Source organism: Neomonachus schauinslandi, chromosome 7 (genome assembly GCF_002201575.2).
Source record: "Neomonachus schauinslandi chromosome 7, ASM220157v2, whole genome shotgun sequence".
NCBI classification, from domain to species: domain Eukaryota; kingdom Metazoa; phylum Chordata; class Mammalia; order Carnivora; family Phocidae; genus Neomonachus; species Neomonachus schauinslandi.
Window position 1 is genome coordinate 53,927,458 of NC_058409.1, and position 24,093 is coordinate 53,951,550.

General features: G+C 35.9%; 1 protein-coding gene and 1 pseudogene across 3 annotated transcripts in view; both read right to left on the reverse strand.

The window, feature by feature from the left end:
* Positions 1-24,093, reverse strand: part of CERT1 (ceramide transporter 1) — a 113,697-nt gene that overhangs the window by 52,385 nt on the left and 37,219 nt on the right. For all 3 annotated transcript variants that reach the window (XM_044916914.1, XM_044916913.1, XM_021701986.2), the window contains exons 4-6: positions 8,011-8,118; positions 6,860-6,998; positions 1,134-1,217 (exon numbers count right to left, since the gene is read on the reverse strand). In XM_044916914.1, coding sequence (XP_044772849.1) covers positions 1,134-1,217; positions 6,860-6,998; positions 8,011-8,118 — 331 coding nt within the window. The remainder of the gene's footprint in view (positions 1-1,133; positions 1,218-6,859; positions 6,999-8,010; positions 8,119-24,093) is intronic.
* Positions 4,807-4,970, reverse strand: LOC123325469 (annotated as a pseudogene).

Sequence of the window (24,093 nt, forward strand, 5' to 3'; positions counted from 1 at the left end):
GAAACAGGAAGAGGGAAAGAAGGATAAAATGGGGAGAAAGAAGCATCAGACTTTAGTACCAATAATGGAATATTCCACTGTGATCTCTGAAATAGAAAATTAATGCCATGAATACAACAATTTGAAAAATTATTTGAAAATAGGTATAAATTATACTTCACATTCTTTCACAACTTTAGCAAAAATAAGCACAATTAACTTATTTTTTTCACAAAGTCTTATTTTTGTAATTAAAAAAATTTTTTGCAAACCTACTCATTTTTTCTTAAGATATGTCAAAAGGAGAGTACTGACTACGAATCACAGGTTCCTGGTTTTGTTTGTTTAAGATTCCTCATGTAAGTGATACCATGCAGTATTTGTCTTTGGTTTATTTCTTTTACTACAAGGCCCTTGAGGTTCATCCATGTTGTCACAAATCACAGGTTTCTTTCTTTTTTTTTTCAAAGATCCATTTATTTGTCAGAGAGAGAGGGAGAGACAGAGAGAGCACAAGCAGGGGGAGGGGCAGGCAGAGGGAGAAGCAGGCTCCCTGCTGAGCAAGGAGCCCCTATGCAGGGACTCACAAATCACAGGTTTCAAATGAACAATTCAGAATTCCATCTAATAAGCCGTTATAAACAGAGCAACAATAAATGAGTATATGAAATAAGCCACCTTGCTCCTGGGTCTGTAAACAACTGCACTATGAAATCAGAGCTATTTTTAATAATTTTCCTTTAATAACACTGAATATGTACTTTTCAACACCAGTTTATTGAGTGGAGACAGAAAAGAATGTTGAACAGAGAAATATACTCTAAATAAACATTCAAATTCCATTATAATGCTTCCCCCAAGAAATAAACTTTCAGTACTAGAAACTGATTTTACCAAATACTGCTGAAATAAGTGGGCCAATGTCTGGAATTCAGAATGAGTCTTGTTAGATAATGAGTGGCCATTATTATTTAATGTCAGAATATATATTTTACTTACATGTCTTTTCCTAGAAGGAACTTTCATTTTCCAGTAGTTACACTGCTTTTAAAAAATTGCTCAATTAGATAATTATTCTTGTTATATACTTAGTTATTATATAACTTTAGAAAAAACACTTTATGTAGCTGAGAGGGAAAAAATGTACTACTTACACTTTTCCTTATTGCCATTAGTGTTATGCAAGAAGTCTCCATCAGAACGTGTTGTAGGAAAGTCATCTTCATCATCTTCTACAACTAAATAAAATATATTTAAGGATATTAGGGTGAAAGGAAATAGGAATTAACCAGTTTATTCTTATGTTCGAATGAGTCAATATATCCTGGATTCTGTGAGCACAAGACCTTATTTACCTTTGTATTTTTAGTGGTTGTCAAGGTATGCCTAATAAACATGCTGTGGAATGTCTTTAAATACAATACATTATTATAAAAACTGTACCCATTCTCATTTGTGTAAGGGATAGTACTGAGATATGAATTATTTTGTCCTTTAGTCTTCCTATCCCTTCCTACTTAGCTTGGGCAATTTCATAATTCTACCAGGGGCCTGCAAGGGCTGAAAAGGAATGTAAAATAACTTGCATACAGAAGATGCCTTAACTTGCCTCTGGGAGTTCTTAAATTTACTATTTCTGGATATATAGGGAAAACAGAATGACTTACAGGTGTGATATCAGTTTTCATTCATCCTAATGTGTCTGTGCCTGGACATCCCTTTTAACTTACCCAATTCCAGAAAAAACAGAATCCCCCATGTTTTCCTTCTGCATACCTTTTTTTCTATTTACTATCCCTTTTCCTACTGCCTAACATACTTTAATCCTCTGTATTCTGTATTCCACTTTCAATGCAAATTTATAAACCTTAGCCCCCAACCTTATTCTCTGCTTTCTATCACACTTTTTAATGGCTTCTTCTTCTTCTTTTTTTTTTATTTATTTGACAGAGAGAGACACAGCGAGAGGGAACACAAGCAGGGGGAGTGGGAGAGGGAGAAGGAGGCTCCCAAGGAGCAGGGAGCCCGACGCGGGGCTCGATCCCAGGACCCTGGGATCATGACCTGAGCCGAAGGCAGACGCTTCACGACTAAGCCACCCAGGCGCCCCGGCTTCTATCTTTCTTTCTTTCTTAGGTACGCCCTTTCTACATTAAGAAGTCTTCATTTTAAATTAATGTCTTACTTCTTGTCTGTATCTCTACATCAAGAGTAATTTCGCTCTACAACAAACATTTCACCTACTTTAGCTCGTGCTCTCTCTCTCCAATAGATGCAGAGCCCACTCCTGTTCCTTAATCCTCCCCTGAATGGTAGCAATCACCACGGAAAATACTTTTGTTCTGTGCTACCATTTTCTAGTTTCTAGGCTATTTCATTTTTTCATCACTTAAAAATTTTGCTACTCATCTGCAACAACTTTTTCAAATCATAAACTATTATCTACTAACACCTACTATTCATTTCTATGAATGAATAGACAATTCATATGGTCAATTCTAAGAAATCCACAGCATACTGCTCTGCTTTTAAATCAGTACTTACTACCAGACAAGATCCTGACCTTGATTCAATACTACTCGGATGAACTGTTCTTAAATATTACTGAGAGGTTTGTGCCTCACTTATCTCATCAGTATCTACTTTGGGTTTCGTATCTCTAACCATCTAATAGCCTAGTACCACCAAACAGGGATTTTCAACTTTCTTTTTCTAGCCCAACACTTAACATGTAAAATTGATGAAAACAAGAGCTGTGCTGGCTAACAGAGTAGACTTCCCCTTTCCTTCCCAACCAAGCACTCCTTGCCCTTCCCTGAGGCACCTTTAAGGGATATCTGACATGGTTTGAAACTACTGCCCTAATACAAATCCCCCAACCCAATCATTCCTGCTTTCCTTATCCTTGCAGTAATCTAAATGAACCACATTAAAAATAGCAGCTATTGGGTGCCTGGGTGGCTCAGTTGGTTAAGCAACTGCCTTCAGCTCAGGTCATGATCCCAGGGTCCTGGGATCAAGTCCCACATCGGGCTCCCTGCTCTGCGGCGAGCCTGCTTCTCCCTCTCCCACTCCCCCTGCTTGTGTTCCCTCTCTCGCTGTGTCTCTCTCTGTCAAATAAATAAATAAAATCTTAAAAAAAAAAAAAAAAGAAAGACAATCCCTTTAAAAAAAAATAGCAGCTATTATTTACTGAAGTTTTGCTCTTGGGCACAGTGCTAATCTATATATTCTCACTTAATTCTCACAGTCGTATGTGCGGGATATGATATCCACTTTACACTTGAGAAAAGAGATGTGGAAAAAAGTTAAGTAATCTATTTCAAGTCATCAAACTAACAATGAACAAAAGAACAAGATTAATAGAAACCTTCCTTTAATGTGATACCTGTCTTCCTTTAAAATTAAACAGTAAGTTTAGGTTAGAGATAATGTCTTCTATTTCTGTAAACCCATATATCTATGATTTTAAGGGTTAATTAAATCCTACTGAAGCATGTGTGGGAATGGTAGGGAGGAAGTTGGGCTGAAAGTGTCTTACTAACAGTTCTGATAAAACATTTTATATAAAAACACTGAACACCTAAAATAAAATGAGAATTTGCTATTATTATTTCAATGACACACTTAATAAAGAACAGCAATTCTTAAAATTCTTTAAGCCATAAAAAAAGACTTCAAACCAAAAACATTCAACCCAGGAAAGTTATCATTCAGAACTGATGGAGAGATAGAGTTTTCCACACAAGCAAAAGCTAAAGGAGTTCATCACCACTAAATTAGCCTTACAGGAAATGTTAAAGGGACTTCTGTAGGCTGAAAAGAAAGTGCTCTCATTAACAACAACAAAAAAATATGAAAGAATAAATCTCACTGGAAAGGTAAATACAGAGTAAAGGTAGTGGATTAATCACTTATCAAGTTAGCAGGAAGGCTAAACAAACAAAAGTAGATGAATTCACTACCCATAATCCACTGCTGTCATAGACTTAGTATTGACAATTTAATGAAAGATCCTTAGACTCAGTTCATCAACTCTGATCTACAAAGTAGGAAACTGTGGTACAAGTCCTTATTTCATCTTTACCCAATATGTATTCTTAAAAGCATCAGTATTTCTTAAGATAGCATTTATAGGGACATCAGTTGTTACAGGTTGAACTGTGTAGCTGCAACATTCATATGTTGAAGTCCTAACCTTCCATACCTCCGAATGTGACTCTATCTGGATACAGCATCTTTCCAGAGGTCATTAGGGTGGGTCCTAATCCAATAGGACCAATGTCCTTGTAAGAGAATGAAACTTAAACACAGGCACTTACAGGAGGAAGATGATATGATGACAAAGGGAGAAGACAGCCGAGGAGAGAGACCTAAATGAGATCCTTCCCTCGTGGCCCTCAGAAGAAACCAACCTTGGTTACAACTCATCTCAGACTTCTAGCCTCCAGAACTGTGAGAAAATAAATTTCTGTTGTTTAAGCCACCTAGTCTGTAGTACTTTGTGATACACGTTAGTCTACCACTGATGCTATTTATTCAAACATGAATAGTTTAAAATTATTTTTCAAAACTTCTATACAACCTGGTTATCACTGCATCCCAACTTCTACTCCTTCCACTATCACTTTTGCCCTTGACACATTATATACTATTGATATGATCACTTAAAAAGAAATCAATTCCGTATATATCCTGTTTTTATTTAAAAGGCCATCTACAAGCAAATGAAAGATGATGTGTAGTGTTTAATTTGATTAAAAAGGAATACACACATTTTTCTTAATGAAGGAGAAAGAGAAGTTCAACTGCCTTTATTTTTAGAGAAATAAATATCAAATGTTAAAGAGCCTAAAACTTAGTGTATCAAATATAAAGAACTTCAAGGTTACTTAATTTAGACAAAATTAAGTACTTTAAGAGGAATATGGGCTTCTGCTTCTGACCAAGGTAGAATACACTTGATCTTAGCCAAAAGGCCGAGAAGCGATGACCAAGGTAGAATAAATAGGCTTACCCTCTAGTATGAAACTAAAAAACTGGAAAAACTACACAAAACAATGGTTTTCAAGACATTGGATATTGGGCAACAAAGGAGAGTCAGAAAACAAATAACATGAGCCCTATGATTGCTCTAGGTTAGTGTCTCAGGAGAATTTCCAAGTGGTAGAATAAGGAGGAAAGCAGAAGGAGTCTGGCAGACTCTCTAAGGTGAGGAGTAGATGACAGTACAGAAAGCAAAGGCAACTGGAGGTCAAGACAGAGGACTACAGACGAGAGACCTGTACAGAGAAAGAATTCCAGAGATCAGCAGAAGGTCCCCTTGAGAATTCAGTAGAGTACTGTTAGCACATACAAGTGAAGAAACTATAGAGGTCAGGGAAAGAACCATATGAAAAAATTCCAGGGACAGTATCCAAAACCTACATGGTACAGGGAAAAGTTCCTGTTTCCACAACACAGACTGGAAAACTTGTAATTCATAGGCTACTGGTTAGAGAACACTGAAGACTCTTGCCTCAGTAGTGGGGAAAAATTAAAAGACATAATTGTAAGGTTCTTATACTATGTTAGAAGTGGTATGCTACCTGAAGGCAGACTATGATAAGTTAAATGTACATACTAGAACCCTAAAGTAGCCACTAAAATAACAGAGAGTTATAACTAAAAAGCCAACAAAGGACTTAACAAATAAAATTATTTTAAAAATACTCAATCCAAATGAAGGCAAAAGGAGGAAAAAGAAGACAGAAGACAAAAAGAATCTGAGCTCAGATCAAACATATTTAATAAAACCAAGAAATGAAACCATGTCAAGTAACCTAGTTATACGGGGAATGAACTTCGTGCTATTTATTTATTTATTTAAGATTTTTATTTATTTATTTGAGACAGAGAGAATGAGAGAGAGAGAGCACATGAGAGGGGGGAGGGTCAGAGGCAGAAGCAGGCTCCCTGCCGAGCAGGGAGCCCGATGCAGGGAGCCCGATGCGGGACTCGATCCAGGGACTCCAGGATCATGACCTGAGCCAAAGGCAGTCGCTTAACCAACTGAGCCACCCAGGCACCCCTTCGTGCTATTTAGTAATACTGCTATGAGTAATTCATTTTGCCTTCATGGCAAATAAAAGGAAAAATGAAGAAGAGATGTTAACAGTAATATCTTTAGCAGTAACAACGAAAAAATAACTTAAAAACTCACATTATGAGTAAGTTAAAAGAAGATCATCTTGCTTAAATAAAAAAAATTCACTAAATATTATTTTTAAATCTCTATGTAGCTCCATTATTAGTTTCTTCTTCTATGAGAAAAAGGCCAGAGGAAGGGATGGGGAGAGAGAAAAGTGAAGAGAAAAAGAAAGGGAGAAGAAGAGAAGGAAGAGAGTGGAATAAAGAGATGGAATGATTTCAGATTTGGAGGATTTAACATAAACATGCTTCTAAGACTCATGATGGGGTACAATCTTTTTTTTTTTAATAAGCTCTAGGCCCAATGCAGGGCTTGAATTCATGACCCTGAGATCAGGAGTCATATGCTCTACTGAATGAGCCAGCCAGGTGCCCCATGGGGTATTTATTAGACATACTCCTGTGAAATGCCCCATGTTACCAAGATGATAGATATATTTTTTAATGGAATAAAGAGCTTAAAAATCACCTAAAAAAATTTCAGTCGTATCTGGTATGGGGGGGATCAGATTACTTAGGATGCATTATTAAAGTATTTAAGTTATATGGACACCAAAATCTGTTACATTGGGAGTTTTCAGCAAAAGTGACTATAATTACCTTTATCACTTAAAGACATTACCCTTTAAGATCAAGAGGCTTTAAATCCATTCATTCTCCAAGTAAAAATAGTGGTAATAGCCTAATTAACCTTTATCCCTTTGAAGTTCATCCTTGGAGACAGCATCAGCACAGGCATCAAAGTACTTCTGTAAAGTATCAACTTGTCTACATAGGATATCTCTAAAGGTTTCCATTTCAGCCAATTTTTCACGTAAACTGTGGCCTTTCTGAAAAACACATAAAAGGGGGCATGTAATCCAAGTTAACAAAACTGGAAATGATTTACTCCTATGATATTTCATCACCTTTTAAGGTGTACATCTTATTATTGAGGGAATAGGGTAAGGAGAGCTGTCAGGTTCAACATAATACTCCCAGGAATAGACTTGAACATGACTAATTAGTGGCTTGACAGTGATAAGCTTGAAGGAAATAAGAGAGCAGTAAGTCTGGCAATTTGCTAATATAACATTTAATATTTTCAAATTAAACACTGTGAGGAAAAATTGTGAAAGACTTTGATTGGGCAAATATGTTACTGGGTGACCTTCCAAAGGAATGGTGAGTGTCATCTACACAACTCTTAAGAGGGTGTTTGGTCATAGAGAATCTTTGATTTCATTGCATTGGAGCTACTTTACAACTTTTTTTTTTTTTTAAAGATTTTATTTATTTGAGAGAGAAAGAATGAGACAGAGAGAGCATGAGAGGGGGGAGGGTCAGAGGGAGAAGCAGACTCCAGGCCAAGCAGGGAGTCCGATGTGGGACTCAATCCTAGGACTCTAGGATCATGACCTGAGCCGAAGGCAGTTGCTTAACCAACTGAGCCACCCAGGCGCCCCTACAACTCCTTAAGTAGCAGAAAACTGAGAGTAATGTAAATGATTCGATTCCATATAGGTACAAATGAACTTTGTCCAGTGGATATACTTAGTTACTAATCTCTGAATACTGACCAGCTTTGCATATATTAGCAAAATCATTTCAATATTCCTTATATTCTCCCTTGAACCAATTTTTTCTTTATATCTTAACTCATTAATGAATGAAATAAAATCTGATATGTTCATTTTATATTTCTAAGAATCATGATTTTGCCCCTTAAAAACTATTCTATAACAACATCAAATAAATTACATTGTAGAAAATGTATTTCAAAAAACTATCCCATAAGTTCTTTTCACAACATTCAGTACTAAACTCAATTTATGCTGCCTTAAAGCATACATAACCACAAACCTTGAATGAAGAGGTGGATGTTGCAGAATAACCACTTGCTCCAGACACCAGTGACACCATAGAGCCATGTCGACGTAAGCTGGATTCAGACCCATACCCAGATTCAGTCTAAAAATGAAAGTAAACTAGGTGAAAAAAAAATTAAGCAAAAAGTACTTAATCATCACAAGAAGAAAAGTTGTAACTATGTGAGGTGTTGGATGTTAACTAAAATTACCATGGTAATCATTTCACAATATATACATATATCAAATCATTATGTTGTATACTTTAATACAATGTTATATGTCAATTATATATCAATAAAACTGGAAAAAAACCAGGAGAAAACAAAAGTTTTCCTACAAATCAATAGGGCTATTAATAACAATAATTAGCAGTTTTGAGTCCATTCAAGAAATATTACCAAGCCACTGGCATAAGTAATGCCTTTCCATTCCTAACTGCCATTTAATTTAGAGATTTACTGAATAACAACTACATTGGGCTAGTGGGCTGAGAGTGTTTGATAACAGGAAAACTACCTAGAGTAGGCAAATTCATAAGGATGAAGTAGGACGGTAGTTACCAGGGACTAGAGGGAGGGGGAAATGAGATGGAATTTACCAGGCACAGGGTTTTTGTTGGAGAGGATGAAAAAGTTCTGGAGATGGATGGTGACGTTCAACATGAGTGGATTTCATGTCACAGAATTGTACACTTAAACATGGCTAAAATGACAAATTGTTATGTATATTTTACCACAATAAAAAAAATGGGACAGAATAAGGCTAAAAAGATAATAAAAAAACTTTCAGTACTATTTCTTTATTGATTAATCACTTATCCTGACACAGCTCAAATATACTCTCAGTGAAGCCTTTTTTTTTTAATTAATAGCATTTAAAAAAATTTTTTTTAGATTTTATTTATTTATATGACAGAGAGAGACAGCGAGAGAGGGAACACAAGCAGGGGGAATGGGGGAGGGAGAAGCAGGCTTCCCACTGAGCAGGGAGCCCGATGTGAGGACCCTGGGATCATGACCGAAGGCAGATGCTTTACGAGTGAGCCACCCAGGCACCCTGAAGCCTTTCTTTTTATACCAGGCAGTTTGTCTCCATATTCTCAACCATTCTATATATTGATATGGCATTTACCACTCGACTATTATAGCTTACATTTTGTAATTACAACCGGAGTTGGATCTTCTAGAAGACTGCATCTTTTTAAAATTTTTGTAGTCACTTCAACAGTTCATGGCAGAAAGAAAGTTTCCAATTTTGGGGTGCCTGGGTGGCTCAGTTAAGTGTCTGATTTCAGCTCCAGGCATGATCTCAGGGTCCTGGAATTGATCCCCATGTCCCTGTGTCGATCTCTGCATGGGGCTACTTATCCCTCTCCCTCTGCCCCTCCCCCCCCGACCTTGTGCACCTGCTCTCTCTCTCAAATAAATAAAATCTTTTTTTTTTTTTTTAAGATTTTATTTATTTATTTGACAGAGAGAGACACAGCGAGAGAGGGAACACAAGCAGGGGGAGTGGGAGAGGGAGAAGCAGGCTCCCTGCTGAGCAGGGAGCCTGATGCGGGGCTCGATCCCAGGACCCTGGGACCATGACCTGAGCTGAAGGCAGACGCCAAATGACTGAGCCACCCCGGCGCCCCAATAAATAAAGTCTTTTAAAAAAAAAAAAAGAAAGAAAGTTGTCAATTTTGTCAGTCTGTTAAGTAATCACACCATGGAAGATAATTAATTGAACTCCTGGATATTGGGGTACAGTTAAACTCCACATTGTAATAATACTTGGGGTTGGCATTCTTCAGAGCACCAATTTTATAGCCCACCTTTGTTAAGACAAAAGCAGTATTAATGATATAGACAAAAGAATTGAACATTTGAAAAAAGTAACTTCCAAGTACCTGAAAAACCTGCTCAAGTGTTCTGGATCTCTGCTTACTTTCTACAGTTATTTTTAAAAACAACTATGAATAACTTTAGTTCTAGTCACTAAACTTAACAGGTAAAATAATATCTAATCATTTTTGGTATCACACCTAGTAGCAACAATTAGAAGTTTTTTTTAGCTTATTTGATTTTCAAGATTAAGATCAGGAATCATTAAAATTAAGTACAATGTATTATAGAAACTATTTCCACTGACATTTTATATCCTCTGTGTTCTAGTTCCTGAAAATCCATTACCTTTCCTATACAGCTACTGGTTTACCCAATACATCATTCTTTTTTTTCCCTTTTCAAGTTTTTAATTTAAATTCTAGTTAGTTAACATATGGTACAATATTGGTTTCAGGAGTAGAATGCAGTGATTCAAAACTTACATACAACACCCAGTGCTCATCACAAGTGCCCTCCTTAACACCCATCACCCATCTAGCCCATCCCCCATCCACCTCCCTCCATCAACCCTCAGTTTGTTCTCTATTGGTAAGAGTCTTTTATGGTTTGTTTCCCTCTCTTTTTAACCCCCTCGCATACGTTCATCTGTTTTGTTCCTTAAATTCCACATATGAGGTGAAACCATATGGTATGTCTTTCTCTGACTTATTTCACTTAGCATAATACACTCTAGCTCCATCCCCATCACTGCAAATGGAAAGATTCCATTCTTTTTGATGGCTGAGTAATATTCCAGTGTGTGTGTGTGTGTGTGTGTGTGTGGGTACACACACACGACCTCTTCTTTATCCATTCATCAGCCCAAGACATCATTCTAACTGAAAAACATTCTTTTAGGTATAAGAACATTAAATTTTTATACTGATTTAATTAATAAAATGTTCATGCTATCATTTTTATGTAAATGATATTAATACTAGTTCAGAACATTTTTCCAGTTCAGTAACACTTCATTTAACTTAAGTTTATTATTCTACGAAGAAGAGGAAAAGGAGGAAGAGTGAGAAAGGAGGAAGAGGAATCCACAACCAAAAGAGCACACAACAGCTCATGGAAAAGAAAGAAATAAATATCTTAGGCAAAGAGACTAGAAATTTATTCATGTGAAAACCAGTAGTCTCCTAAAATTCTAACTTCCACGATATACTGGTTGCCAAACATTCAAAGTGAAATTGTCATACTTCAATAATGCTTGTTTATATAAAAACTCTATGAAAGATACTGCAATACATTTTTAACTATCAATTTACTAACAAATTACATATAAACTTAAGACTGCCTGGAATCAAAGCTCTTCTCCAAGACTTACCACTCCTCATCTCAAAGCAAAGCAATGTTTTAGTGATGAAGCAAAATAAGTATTTTTGTGCCAGAAAAAATTAATGAAAGGGTAAAGCATGCCCTTTATGTAAACTGTATCTCAAGAAAATTGATTTTTTTTTTAAAAGATAAAACTAATCTATGACAAAAGAAGTAGGCCAGGGAGCAATGGGGGCAATGGTTACAAAGAGGCACAAGGAAATTTGGGGTACAGATTACAACTGTCCAAACTCAACTGTCCAATTAAAATGGATACATTTTAAGAATGTAAATTGTACTTCAATAAAATAAAGAAAAAAAGGTAAGCTTGTTTCCATATAATAGAATCCCACCAAAAGAGAATTCTAATTACACCAATCATATAGCTCACAAAAAGTAATACTTTTGAAATACTGTGTCCTAAGCTACTAGGTTCTTTACCTAAAATGGCTCTAGTTTCTTCTCCTCTCTTTTGACAATAACACTAACTTTCTAAGTGTAGTCTTTCTACACTTTAATCGTATTGGTTTGGTAAAGTTTCTCATTAGATTTAAATATTGAAGACTGGAGTTAAAAATAAGAATCTATCAGTAACAGACTAAAAACATAAGGTACTTCTTAGTTGTTTAGATACCTACGTGTCATTCATTTCTAAACAGAAATTAATCTGAATTTCCTATTTAAATACAGAACCATCCTCTGATTTACAATCGAAATTTTATAGTATTAAAATAGATTTTGGATTATTTATTTGCAAAATATTCAAAACCAAACAATTTGAAATTTAAATCCAAATAAATCTACACTCTCTATCTAGTTGCTGTTTGTCAATGAGTCTTAGAGGAAGTAAAAACTGCTTATTTTTTAAAGATCTTTTCTTTTAAGATCTTGAAACAAAACAGAAATACCACGTTTTTCTAAAGGTTTGTTCACCATAAAACATACTTATCTCCTCGTCTATTTTTTCAGGTTCCACTATTTCAAAACAAGTAATATTTCCTCACAACTAAGACATGATAGAAAAAAGACTCTACTACAGCAATAACTGATAGTGTTGTACATTTTAAGTAATGGCTAATAACTGAATGTGGAGGCTAAGAGTTTAGTGTAATTGTATTTCTACCTCTAATAAAGTTTCACTTAAATAAATTCCATTATGAAGCATAAAAAGTAATTCCAAGGAAAAAGAAATAAACTATAAGCAATTGCGCTATTATCCAATTTAAATAATGGAGATTCATTTGTCACACTATTTCAGTCAACAACTGCACAAAGGTAACTTAAATACAAATTAATGTTAAATATACATATATTCACACAGATGTATCCTCACTGTTTAAAATCTAGTCATTCTGGAAATGTCTATAATTGTGCCAATGATACTGACGCTGCAGAAAACATTCCTGACGGTATTACCACAATGTTCAGAGTAATTTTATGACATAGCCACAGAATGGATCAAATCATTTTTGGGAGTCACAGAATAAAAATTAAAGAATACTCTCATTACTGGGGCGCCTGAGTGGCTCAGTCGTTAAGCGTCTGCCTTCAGCTCAGGTCATGATTCCAGGGTCCTGGGATCAAGCCCCACATCGGGCTCTCCGCTCCGCTGGGAAGCCTGCTTCTCCCTCTACCACTCACCTCCCCCGCCCCCACCTGTGTTCTCTCTCTCACTGTGTCTCTGTCAAATAACTAAATAAAATCTTAAAAAAAAAAAAAAAAGAATACTCTCATTACTTTAAAGAAAGATCTTCAGGGGCGCCAGGGTGGCTCAGTCGTTAAAGTGTCTGCCTTTGGCTCAGGTCGTGATCCCGGGGTCCTGGGATCGAGCCCCGCCTTGGGCTCCCTGCTCCATGGGAGGCCTGCTTCTCCCTATTCCACTCCCCCTGCTTGTGTTCCCTCTTTCACTGTGTCTCTCTCTGTCAAATAAATAAATAAAATCTTAAAAAAAATATATATATATATCTTCAAACTGTATAGTTACGCTTGACTGCCTTTCTTATTCACATAATGTGGCTCTCATTTAGTTTTAGATTTCTCTAAAAAAAACTAATCTATCATCAAAGATATCAATATTTTAAAAATATTTGGTCATAGGTGCTAAAAATATATATTTTTTAAAGATTTTATTTATTCATTTGAGACACAGAGATAGAGAGAGAGAGAGAGAGAGGGAGAGGGAGAAGCAGGCTCCCCGCTGAGCAGGGAGCCCGATGTGGGGCTCGATCCCAGGACCCTGGGATCATGACCCGAGCCGAAGGCAGACGCTTAACCATCTGAGCCACCCAGGCGCCCCTAAAAATATTTCTAAAAGAAAAGTTATAAAACTATTCTGAAAAGGGGCAATGTTTCTGACATCTCCTTTGGCTTCCCAAGATGTTCACTCTGAAGGCAACAATACTCATCCTGAGTTTATAAGGTATACTTTTTGAAGGCAAAGTGGGGTGAGGGAAGCAAGGATGGAAATGGGAAAAAATTACTTTATTGCCACAACTGATATTCTGTTAAATGTTCTTAAAAATTGTAACATGCTTTCAAAACCTCATTGGTATGATTTTGGGACTAATACTTCAAAGGTATGCTAGCTTTTTCCTAATCCCACTCACTGTTCCACAAGAAAAAAGAAGTTGAGCTTACTTAAAACCACTAATTACCAATATATAATATTTTGAAAACACAAAATTCTATCTAAAATTAATAATGCAGAATTCAAATATAGTTACTTTGCAAAAATATCCTTCTTTCCCAATTTGCGTGTTTATAAGCCAGATTCCTGAACATGTTTTGCAGAAACACAGAATGCTATTTTTGCTCAGTGAAACACTTAATTGTATATGTCCTATATAGAACAAGGTTTATTGCTTTTAAATACAATGAGACCACACCTTTATTATATATTCCTTTTTATTAAAACCAAAAAACCCCCCAAAAAACCCTCACAACAAAAAAACCCACAATCTTTTGGCCACTAGAGGGGATCAGTAGCATTTTCCAAGTAGCAGTATACTTGGAAAACTGATACAAAGGTTACTACTGGTCAAAGTACAATAGTAACCTCTAGATTAATTCCTTTATGTGTACCTTTACCCTCTGTATCTTGACTTTTTGAGAAAAATTAAAGGCATGATAAATTAAATCATATGGTTCAAAGTTATGAATTTAATAAAACAACAAATACCTAAGAACTGCTTTGAAAAGAAAACTTCCTCAAAGTCACAATTAAATTTTGTATTTTGGCTTAATCACGTGAGAGAGAAACATATAATTTTATACAATCTGTTCATCATCCCATCTAGACTCCAAAGGCAGTGGTTAAAAAATATAGCAAAAAGGCTGACTTATTTTAACAGCATCCACCTTTTGAAAAGCTTATTCTTTTTCCTAATAATACTCTCCAGCAAGAAACACAGCAAAGAAATTGAGACAGAAATGAAGTAACTTCCTTATGGTGTCAAAAATCATCTAGTTATTAGTGGCATAGTTCCCTCTGCCCCCAACTATGCTGTCTCCTTCCATTTTAACTATGGAAAGAGAGAATATACAAGATTAAATGCTAACATAAAAACAATGGAGCAGGGGCGCCTGGGTGGCTCAGTCGGTTAAGCGGCTGCCTTCAGCTCGGGTCGTGATCCCAGGGTCCTGGGATCGAGCCCCGCATCGGGCTCCCTGCTCGGCGGGAAGCCTGCTTCTCCCTCTCCCACTCCCCCTGCTTGTGTTCCCTCTCTCGCTGTGTCTCTCTCTGTCAAATAAATAAATAAAATCTTAAAAAAAAAAAAATGGAGCATTTTCCAGAAATTAAAATTCTGAAACCCATAATAAAACCAAATAAGCTTGCTAGGCTGTGAGCATCCTTATACCTTACATTCAGGATTATTTTAAAGCAAACCACATGAGAAGCAAGACACTAACCAATATAACTGTGATTTAAAATATATAAGTTGCAGTGGCAACAATTCTATTTTTGTCTAAGTAAACATAAACATATTATTTGAGATAAGAAAATTTGGCATAACAATTTCATGCCCATAAACATTAAAATCTCATCTACTTAGCCTTTTAAATACTTATGGACACCACCACCCCCACTGCCCCACAGAGCAGCTGCCTCCGAAGTTGCAAGAACCCAAGGATAAAAGAGAAGGTTCTAGTATCACTATAACCACTGAAAACTCTACAAGTCAGTCACTACCTTCTTGGGTTTAATTTTCTTATCTTTAAAATGATATAGGTAGTCTAGGACTGTAATTCTCTGTATTAAACCTGAATACCTAAACATAGGCTAAAAATGCACATATGCAGTGGAGGCCAAATGTAAGGCAGTCCTTTGTTGAACCAGATGGAAAGATAAAACAACTCACTGATATAATGTACCATATGAGGAGAAGGTCAACTCAGAATAATTTCCAGGAATTACATCACCTTATGAATCAAAGAAAATTTAAAATATATTTAAGAAAATGGTATTAGAGAGGATTTTATCATATTCTAACTGCCTAAATCCCAGCAGCACTCCACTAGAATATTTGCTTATTCTCGTGATTTTTTTTTTCAAATAATACTGGAAAATAGAACATTTGCTCAGATTAGTCCCAGAAAGATTTTCTTTTCAGATCCCATTCTTGTATCATAATTTAAAATCCAGTATCAAACAGATCATTTGAAGGTCATTTATGGACCTTGGTTATTTATTTTGCATTTTCTTCTACTGGAACATGAGATGAGCTTTCCTTTACAGAAATATCTAAACAGGCCAAGTGTTGTAGTGAGATGAAACTGGAGGTGTTAAACAGGGCCTTGTCACACACCCTAGTTAAGTGTTAAAAGAATGTTAAATAAGGAAATTAGACACTGCCTATTACAATCCAAAGTACTACAAAAATGCCCAAATACAATATGGTACCGTAGAAGTAGAGAGTAACAACAGCTACCCCCACTCTTTTCTTGACTTCAGAACTCCGTTTCTTGCACTTATAATTTAGGGCTTTGGATTCCATAATACATCCTTATAGCTAAAGGGGAAATTAGTAAGCTATCAAGTACTTCCTCTGTACTAAAAGCTGTTTGTCACAATCAGTGACACAAAAGATAATCATGATTCTAAAGAATTTTGACACTCCGAAATTGAGACTTACCTTTTAAAAAAATTCCTCCTTTAAGGGAGTCTGGAGGTCCAACTGTCTTTTTTCTTTTTTTTTTTTTAAAGATTTTATTTATTTATTTGAGAGAGCGAGAATGAGAGAGAGTACATGAGAGGGGGGAGGGTCAGAGGGAGAAGCAGGCTCCTCGCCGAGCAGGGAGCCCGATGCAGGACTCGATCCCAGGACTCCAGGATCATGACCTGAGCCGAAGGCAGTCGCTTAACCAACTGAGCCACCCAGGCGCCCCAACTGTCTTTTTTCTGTGACATTAAAATGGAGGTAAGAAATAACTAGATAACTATCAAATTAAGTGGTATAAAGACAGTCTGTTAAACAATTTTTCCACCCTAGTGTTAGAGGGTTGAGTAACTTTCTAAAAAAAAAGTTTTAGATATTAATTACAGAAAGCCACCTTGAATGCATTTTAACAACAGTAAAAGCTAAACTTGGGATATTTACTTTGTACCAGGCATGATGCCAACACTTTAAGTACATTATCTCATTTAATTCTTACAATAGCCTATGTGAAATGGGTACTATTACTATACCCATTTTACAGGTGATTTTATTTAATGTCTTCAGAGTCACACAACAGGTAAGTAAGGGAGCCAGGATTTAATTCCAGATTCAAGTGCCCATGATGTTAACCATTATGCTATATTGTCTCAATATCCAGGCTTTGCTTCTATTTCTTTCAAATCTCTTTTTAAAACCAATCCTGAGAATAGTTCTACTGATTAGATTTTATTGCCCCACTCCCACTCTAGTTTTTAAAAGTAGTACCTGCCTGTTATAAGGAAAAAAATACAAAACTACCTTCAATCTTTTTAACTGAGAGAGTTATTCTTCACTGTGGTGTATTTCCTTATTCTCTGTACATTTCCCCCTCAAAACCTTATTGAGATAAAGTTTTTTTCTTTTTTTTTTTTAGGATTTTATTTATTTGACAGAGAGAGACACAGCAAGAGAGGGAACACAAGCAGAGGGAGCAGCAGAGAGGGAGAAGCAGACTCCCTGCCGAGCAGGAAGCCCGATCCCAGGACTCTGGGATCATGACCTGAGCCGAAGGCAGACGCTCAACTGACTGAGACATCCAGGAGCCCCTGAGATAAAGTTTATATCCTGTTTTCCTTTCCATCTAATATAATTTTCTCCTTATAATATAGTTTTGTTAGTGTTTTATTGTACTATAATTTTGGTATTTATTAGGCCAATTATTAGGCCCGTGGATTTTTTTTGTCTTTGCATTTAGTATTTATTGCCTTCCTACATAAAGCATTTTTCTGCAGGTGAGTTGTGTTTTTATGATAGTTTCTCAGAAGTAGAATTGCTAGATTTAAGGGTATGAGCACTTTTGATATCTCTTGTCATGTACTTTCCAAAAAGACTGCACTGATGTACATTCCATGTGCAGAATATGCAGGTCTTCGTTTCACTCTAACTTTACCAGTACTATTCGTTTTTATGACCCTTTTTAAGTGAGGTAGATTAAAAATGTGTTCTATTACTTTATTTTTGTACAAGTGATATATGTTTACTGTAAATATTTCAAACAATACAGACAATACTGAAAACTACAAAAAAGAAAATGAAAATTTAGGCCATTTAGAAACAACCAATGTTCCTTCTTCCAGATACTTCTTTGCATGTACAGCCTCACATTTGTACATAAATAATACTATACTGTTTTGTAGCTTTTCTTCCACTCAGTAATAAGTTATGGGTATTTTTTCATGTTTGATAGAGATCTCAATTTCTCCCCTACTCCCTAAAAAAGGAGTACATACCTTTTTTGGAAATTTTAGGTTTGGGGCCAAAGTCCCAGAATAATAAAGAATGATCATCTGCTGACCATTTTATGTGCATGTATTTCTTTTAGGATCTTTGCGGAGAAGAATTTATGGTTCTAAGAACTCCAGTTTCCTTGGCTAATTATAATCTTACATTTCAATAAACCTGCAAATACTGCTTAAACATTTGTAAAACCTGATTTTTCTCTTACTGGGACATTTAAGGGAGCTTCAAAAAGCAACAATAACTGTTTTGCCACTATCCCCTCTTTGCAATTAGATAAAAAGAATACAATTATGACTTTTTTATCCCACACCTGTGGAATTTCCTTCTGAAAGAAAATATGCATTGGCCCGTTTTTTGGGGGGGGCAAACCATAAAATAAGAAAGTTAAAAGAGTAGTACTGATACTTTGTTACGTCTGCTGCTAGCTTTTTAAAAATTTATTTTCCCCTATTAAGTGTTCCTAGAGTAGCAATATAAAGGAATATCCTGCCTGTGTTGGGGGTGAAGGGGGAATACAGTAGCTAACATTTATCAAGCACTTATGATATAATATAAATACTACAAAGTATTGTTAAAGATTTCTTCACTGTGAGGCACACTTCTTACTTCCTTGTCTATTTCTTCAAGTTCCACTATTTCAAAACAGGTAGTATCTCCTTACAACAGAGATATGCTAGAACAAAAGACTCCCATTACAGCAATCCTGATGTAACACATTTTAAATAATGGATAGTAAATGAATATGGATGCTGATAGGAGTTTAGTATAATTCTACTTCTCCCTCTAACAGTGCCTTATAAGCATACTATGGACTTGATCTTAAGGGAAATAGGAAGCCAAACAGGATTTAAAACCGGAAATAAAGAAACATATCTATTTTTAAAGAATTACTCTGGCTATACTAGATAGGATTTTAAGAGGAACAAAACTTAAAAGCAGTTAGAAAACTGGAGAATTTATCCAAACGAGTCACTCAGAGACCAGAACTAAAGAATGGCAATGGGAAAACAGAGAAAGGGAATTAAATGATGACAATACCTAATTACTCCTCTATCCCTCTACAGACCAAAGGGATGTTTCTGAAAAGAAAAAAGGGCTAGAAAATGAACAGTGATAGAATTCCTATCGACCATCTTATCTTGTCTGTCAAGGTCATGGGCTTTCCATGAATGAAAAATGACAAGAATTGTTTTCAGCTAGGATAACATTTTAACCTGTAGGATACTCATTTATTTTGCTACCTATTCTTACTGTTTCTAATTCCAAACCAACCCAGAATATTTACCAGACAATAAAGACCATGTGAGAAAAATTTTTTTTTTAGGCTATTAGCTAAAAAGATTTGATGAAGAAGAGCTGTTTTGTGTTCTTCGATTTAAGAAATATTTTCTCCCAGATAATGTCCAATAAACTCAGCAAGTAAAATTAGAGAATAGTTTCCACTGATGTCAAATGCGTAAGCCATGCCACCCACCATTACTTTTCTACATCAACCAGAAAAAACAGAATCCCATCTGTCTTGGTGACTGTCAGAAATATTCTCTCCTGATTAAATAAAAATTCAAATACGAAAACTGTAAAAAAATGACTTTTGTAGCATAAAGCCTCATTTTAGTAATTTCTACAGTTATAGGACAGTTACTGAACTCTAGATTATCTTTTAAAAACCTTATCTAAAGAAACATTTTGTAAGCTAATTATAGACTAATAAAGAATAGAGTAATATTCATCTAAATTGCCAGTGGCAAGTGATGTAGAAAATGGGGTTCGGAGCCAACAGCCAAGAGAGAATTCTTGAGATGTCTCTGGTGCAAAACGGTAGTTTTATTAAAGCACAGGGACAGGGCCTGGTGGGCAGCAAGACCTGCACTGGGGTTGTGATGTGTGACTGACCCCCTGCTTGTGTTCCCTCTCTGTTTCTCTCTGTCAAATAAATAAATAAAATCTTAAAAAAAAAAAACAACTTCGCTAAAGGCAAAAGGTAACCTTAGCTTAACATTATCCTGATCCTGCAGGATCCTGTAAGTCTCCCTTAACATATGAAAATTCCATTGGAAACTTCCTTTATCTCTACCCCCCAAGATACATGTTGGTAATCATCCTATTGATGTACTTTTTTTTTTTTAAGATTTTATTTATTTATTTGACAGCGAGAGAGGGAACACAAGCGGGGGTGAGGGGGTGGGAGAGGGAGAAGCAGGCTTCCCTCTGAACAGGGAGCCCGATATGAGGCTCGATCCCAGGACCCTGGGATCATGACCTGAGCTGAAGGCAGACGCTTAACGACTGAGCCACCCAGGCACCCTTGCCCTTAGCAAAGTATTAACATCGAGGCAGCCGAGTGCCTGTTTTAAGGACTCGTCAATGGGCTGTAGGCAGTAAGGAAATTTAATTTTTTTCTTTTGCCTTTGTTTCCCACGTCAGCAAATATGTGGTATTATAAAACCTTGCAAATTTGGTAAATGCTATACAAAATTATACATTACATTTTCAGAACATTATTATTTGTATAACTGCCAATCCCACCCTACCTTTTAAGCACAAGTAAATATGCAATTAATTATAAATGGACCAAGAGTGGCCAATTCATAGTAACCTGGAGTGAAAAGGCAATGAGATTTTCTTAAGACATTCACTTTGAGAAATGCCAAGAGATTCGAGCAGTGAGGAGTAGGAGCTGAAGCTGAAAAGAAGCCAAACAGGAAAAGGTCATGACAAACCAAGAAAAAAGGAACTAAGAGGATGGGAGAGCAAAAGTTATTGTTAAACAGGAACTATGAAAGAGGAAAACAGAATGAAACTAAGCTACATTAACTGTAGGTGGGAGAGGCAGGTGATAGAGTAACTGAGTTTTGTTAACAATAACAACACTCAGAGTGTTGTTATGTGTTGTTATGTGTGATCAGATCCAGTTTTCTTTGCAGGTAGCGCACTATAATTTTTCTTGGTTCATGGCAATATTCCCATTTCTCAAGGTTAACATGGATTGGCCTGTATTCCCTGTAACCTAAAAACCTTAATTAAAATAAATGGACCTATGACATCAATACCTGTGTGATCTTCTCAAATTTTCAATATTCATCTGATCTGGACAACTATGTTCAGTGTTAGCAGATATTGCAAAAGTGTTTCCCAAAGTGTTTGCACCATTTTACAACTGTTGCTCCATATCCTCACCAACAATGGTATTAAGTCCTTTTTTTCTTTTTATTTCTTCTTCTTATTATTTTTTAAAGTTACACTGCCTGGTGGATGGTGGTACCTCACTGTGGTTTAAATTTGCATTTTCCTGATGACTAACAGCATAGAGTACCTTTTCATATGTTTATTATCCTTTTGAATATCCTGTTTTATGAAGTGCCAGTTCAAGTCTTTTGGCTAATTTTGTTTTTATTTGAGCTGTGTAAACTTTTCTTACTGATCTATAGGGCTCTCCCTGTCTTTTTGACATAAAATGTTGTCAAGCTATATCTCAACTGGCTACAAAGTTAGTATGATTAGCTACCTAAATATCTTCGTTTTTTCACCAACGTATAATCCTTGGATTCCTCTTTACCATCTTGGTAAAAGGTAAACACCTTCCACAGATAGAAGAGCATGGCTGATATAAATTAATGACATTCCCTCTTTTCTATATGATATACTTTACTGAGTATTTAGGCATCATATGGAAGTACAAAATGCAGATGTCAGCTCAGGAGAATTCAGCTTTCAAAAATTCCAGGTAACAAAAACTTACGAAGTTATTTTAAAAGCCCTTGACAGTTAAATTATTTTTATTCCGGAACACTAAGAATATTAAAGAAGGTTGGTATTTTGTTTTGTTGATTTCACCTCCAACCTCAAAAGTGCTGGCTGGTAGTGTGCAGGATCTACACTTAGGTGTTAAAAAAAATTTACTAACCATGTATAGATTACTACTGTAAACAATTTAGCAATTAACTCCCACTGGTAGGAACTGACCAAATTCTTGATCTTAAGGAGAGAAACATCCAGAAACGTAAGGAAGTTTTTTTGCTAGTTAATGTAGTCCAGTTGTGATCCCAACTACTTGGTTTTTCTACAACTTCTATGAGAAAATGACAGACCCTTGACTACTCTGGCAGCTGCTAGACTTATACTTCTCTCAAAAATGAGAACTCATGAATATAAAGGAAAAGTAAAATTTGATTCCATTCTTCTTCCCTCTATCACCATGATATGACGCAAACAGGTAAACAGAGAACTGGCTGTAATCCACTAGTCACATGAAATTACTTACACAAAGAATAATACACTAAGGGTGCCTGGGTGGCTCAATCAGAGGAGCGTGTGACTCTTGATCTCGGGGCATGAGTTCAAGCCCCATGTTGGGTGTAGAGATTACTTAAATAAATAAAAACTAAACTAAACTAAAAATAGTGGTTAAAAAGTTATATCTGCATTCTTAAGTCTTTGCCAAGTAAATCAGACTTAAAATGCAAAGCTAAGTTTATACGATAATCATTTATAAAGCAGACAAGTATAGAAAAATTTCTAGTATCTGTTAAGAACATTTTCCAGTATTACAGTTGATTAAATATGGCAGAGATAATATGACTTTATATGACTTTGACATTTAAGAAGTGCTAAGAACAAGTATATTCTGCCATCTAGCTATTCTAAAATAGTTTCCTAATAAGCTTATGTCAAATTTAAGACAAAAGAAATTAAAGTGTCAAATAAGCAGAAACTGCTCTTAAAAACAGAGAAAAAGCACCAAAATCAAGTTGACTCTGAGACAGCATGGGAAAAATTATTTCATTATGGCAAAGAACACAGTTTTTAAGAGGTCTTTAAAGTGAGTTTTGGGCATCATTTAGGTGGCTCAACCATGAGAGTATTTTGGTAAGAAACTTTTTTCATACTCCATCTCATTTCAAGCAAAATATGTAACTTCTTTTCAAAAATTGTTTTCCACTTCATTTCCTCAGAAATCCCTAAACTTCTCAGGCTGAGAATAAACTTTTCTTCTGAAAGTATTCAACAGAGCTTCAGATATGAATTAGTGGGCCTTCACAAAGGGATATTAATAAATTTATAAACATTAAATTACAAAACAACTGCCTGCAAATTCCCATTACAGAAAATAAACACTAATAATAATTACCATTTGGATTCTTCCTCCCTAACTATGTATCTTCCTATGATTCCTCAATCCTTGGATAATTTCCAAAATGTGGGGAAAGTCTGCGTGGCCCATGATCACCAAAATTTCAGATCTACTAAGGTTCTCCCTTATGGAAATAAAGGAATGTCATGATTACCACAAACAAACTGTCAGAGCCAAACAGCCTAACTTTCTCAACATGATTCTTAAATCCGCTAGTACCAGGAGAACCTTCCTGCTAGTTTTTTGAGGGGTGGGGGAGTATATTTCTTTCCTGGTAAGAAGAAACTATGTTTAGTCAAAATCACATTTATTGCAATTGAAGATCCTAGGAATAATCTTATGATTCTTGTAAATAATAGCATCAACAAATAGCTTATCATATTTCTTTGATAAGCTAATCATGCAAAAAATGTTCACAGAGGCCCTTTGACAATACACAGACACATCTAGTAGAAAAGTATGTTTCCCAAATAACCCAAATAAAACCCAAATAAAATAACCAATAAAAACAACACCTTAATCTTTACATTCAGACAGCTTTTAGTTTTCAAATAATTTTCACAAACACCATCTCATTGGACCTCAAGACAACATGAGAGATGGCCAAGAGATTAAAAAAACAGCAATAGGGCGCCTGGGTGGCTCAGTTGGTTAAGCGACTGCCTTCGGCTCAGGTCATGATCCTGGAGTCCCTGGATCGAGTCCCGCGTCGGGCTCCCTGCTCGGCGAGGAGCCTGCTTCTCCCTCTGACCCTCCCCCCTCTCATGTGCTCTCTGTCTCTCTCATTCTGTCTCAGATAAATAAATAAAATCTTTAAAAAA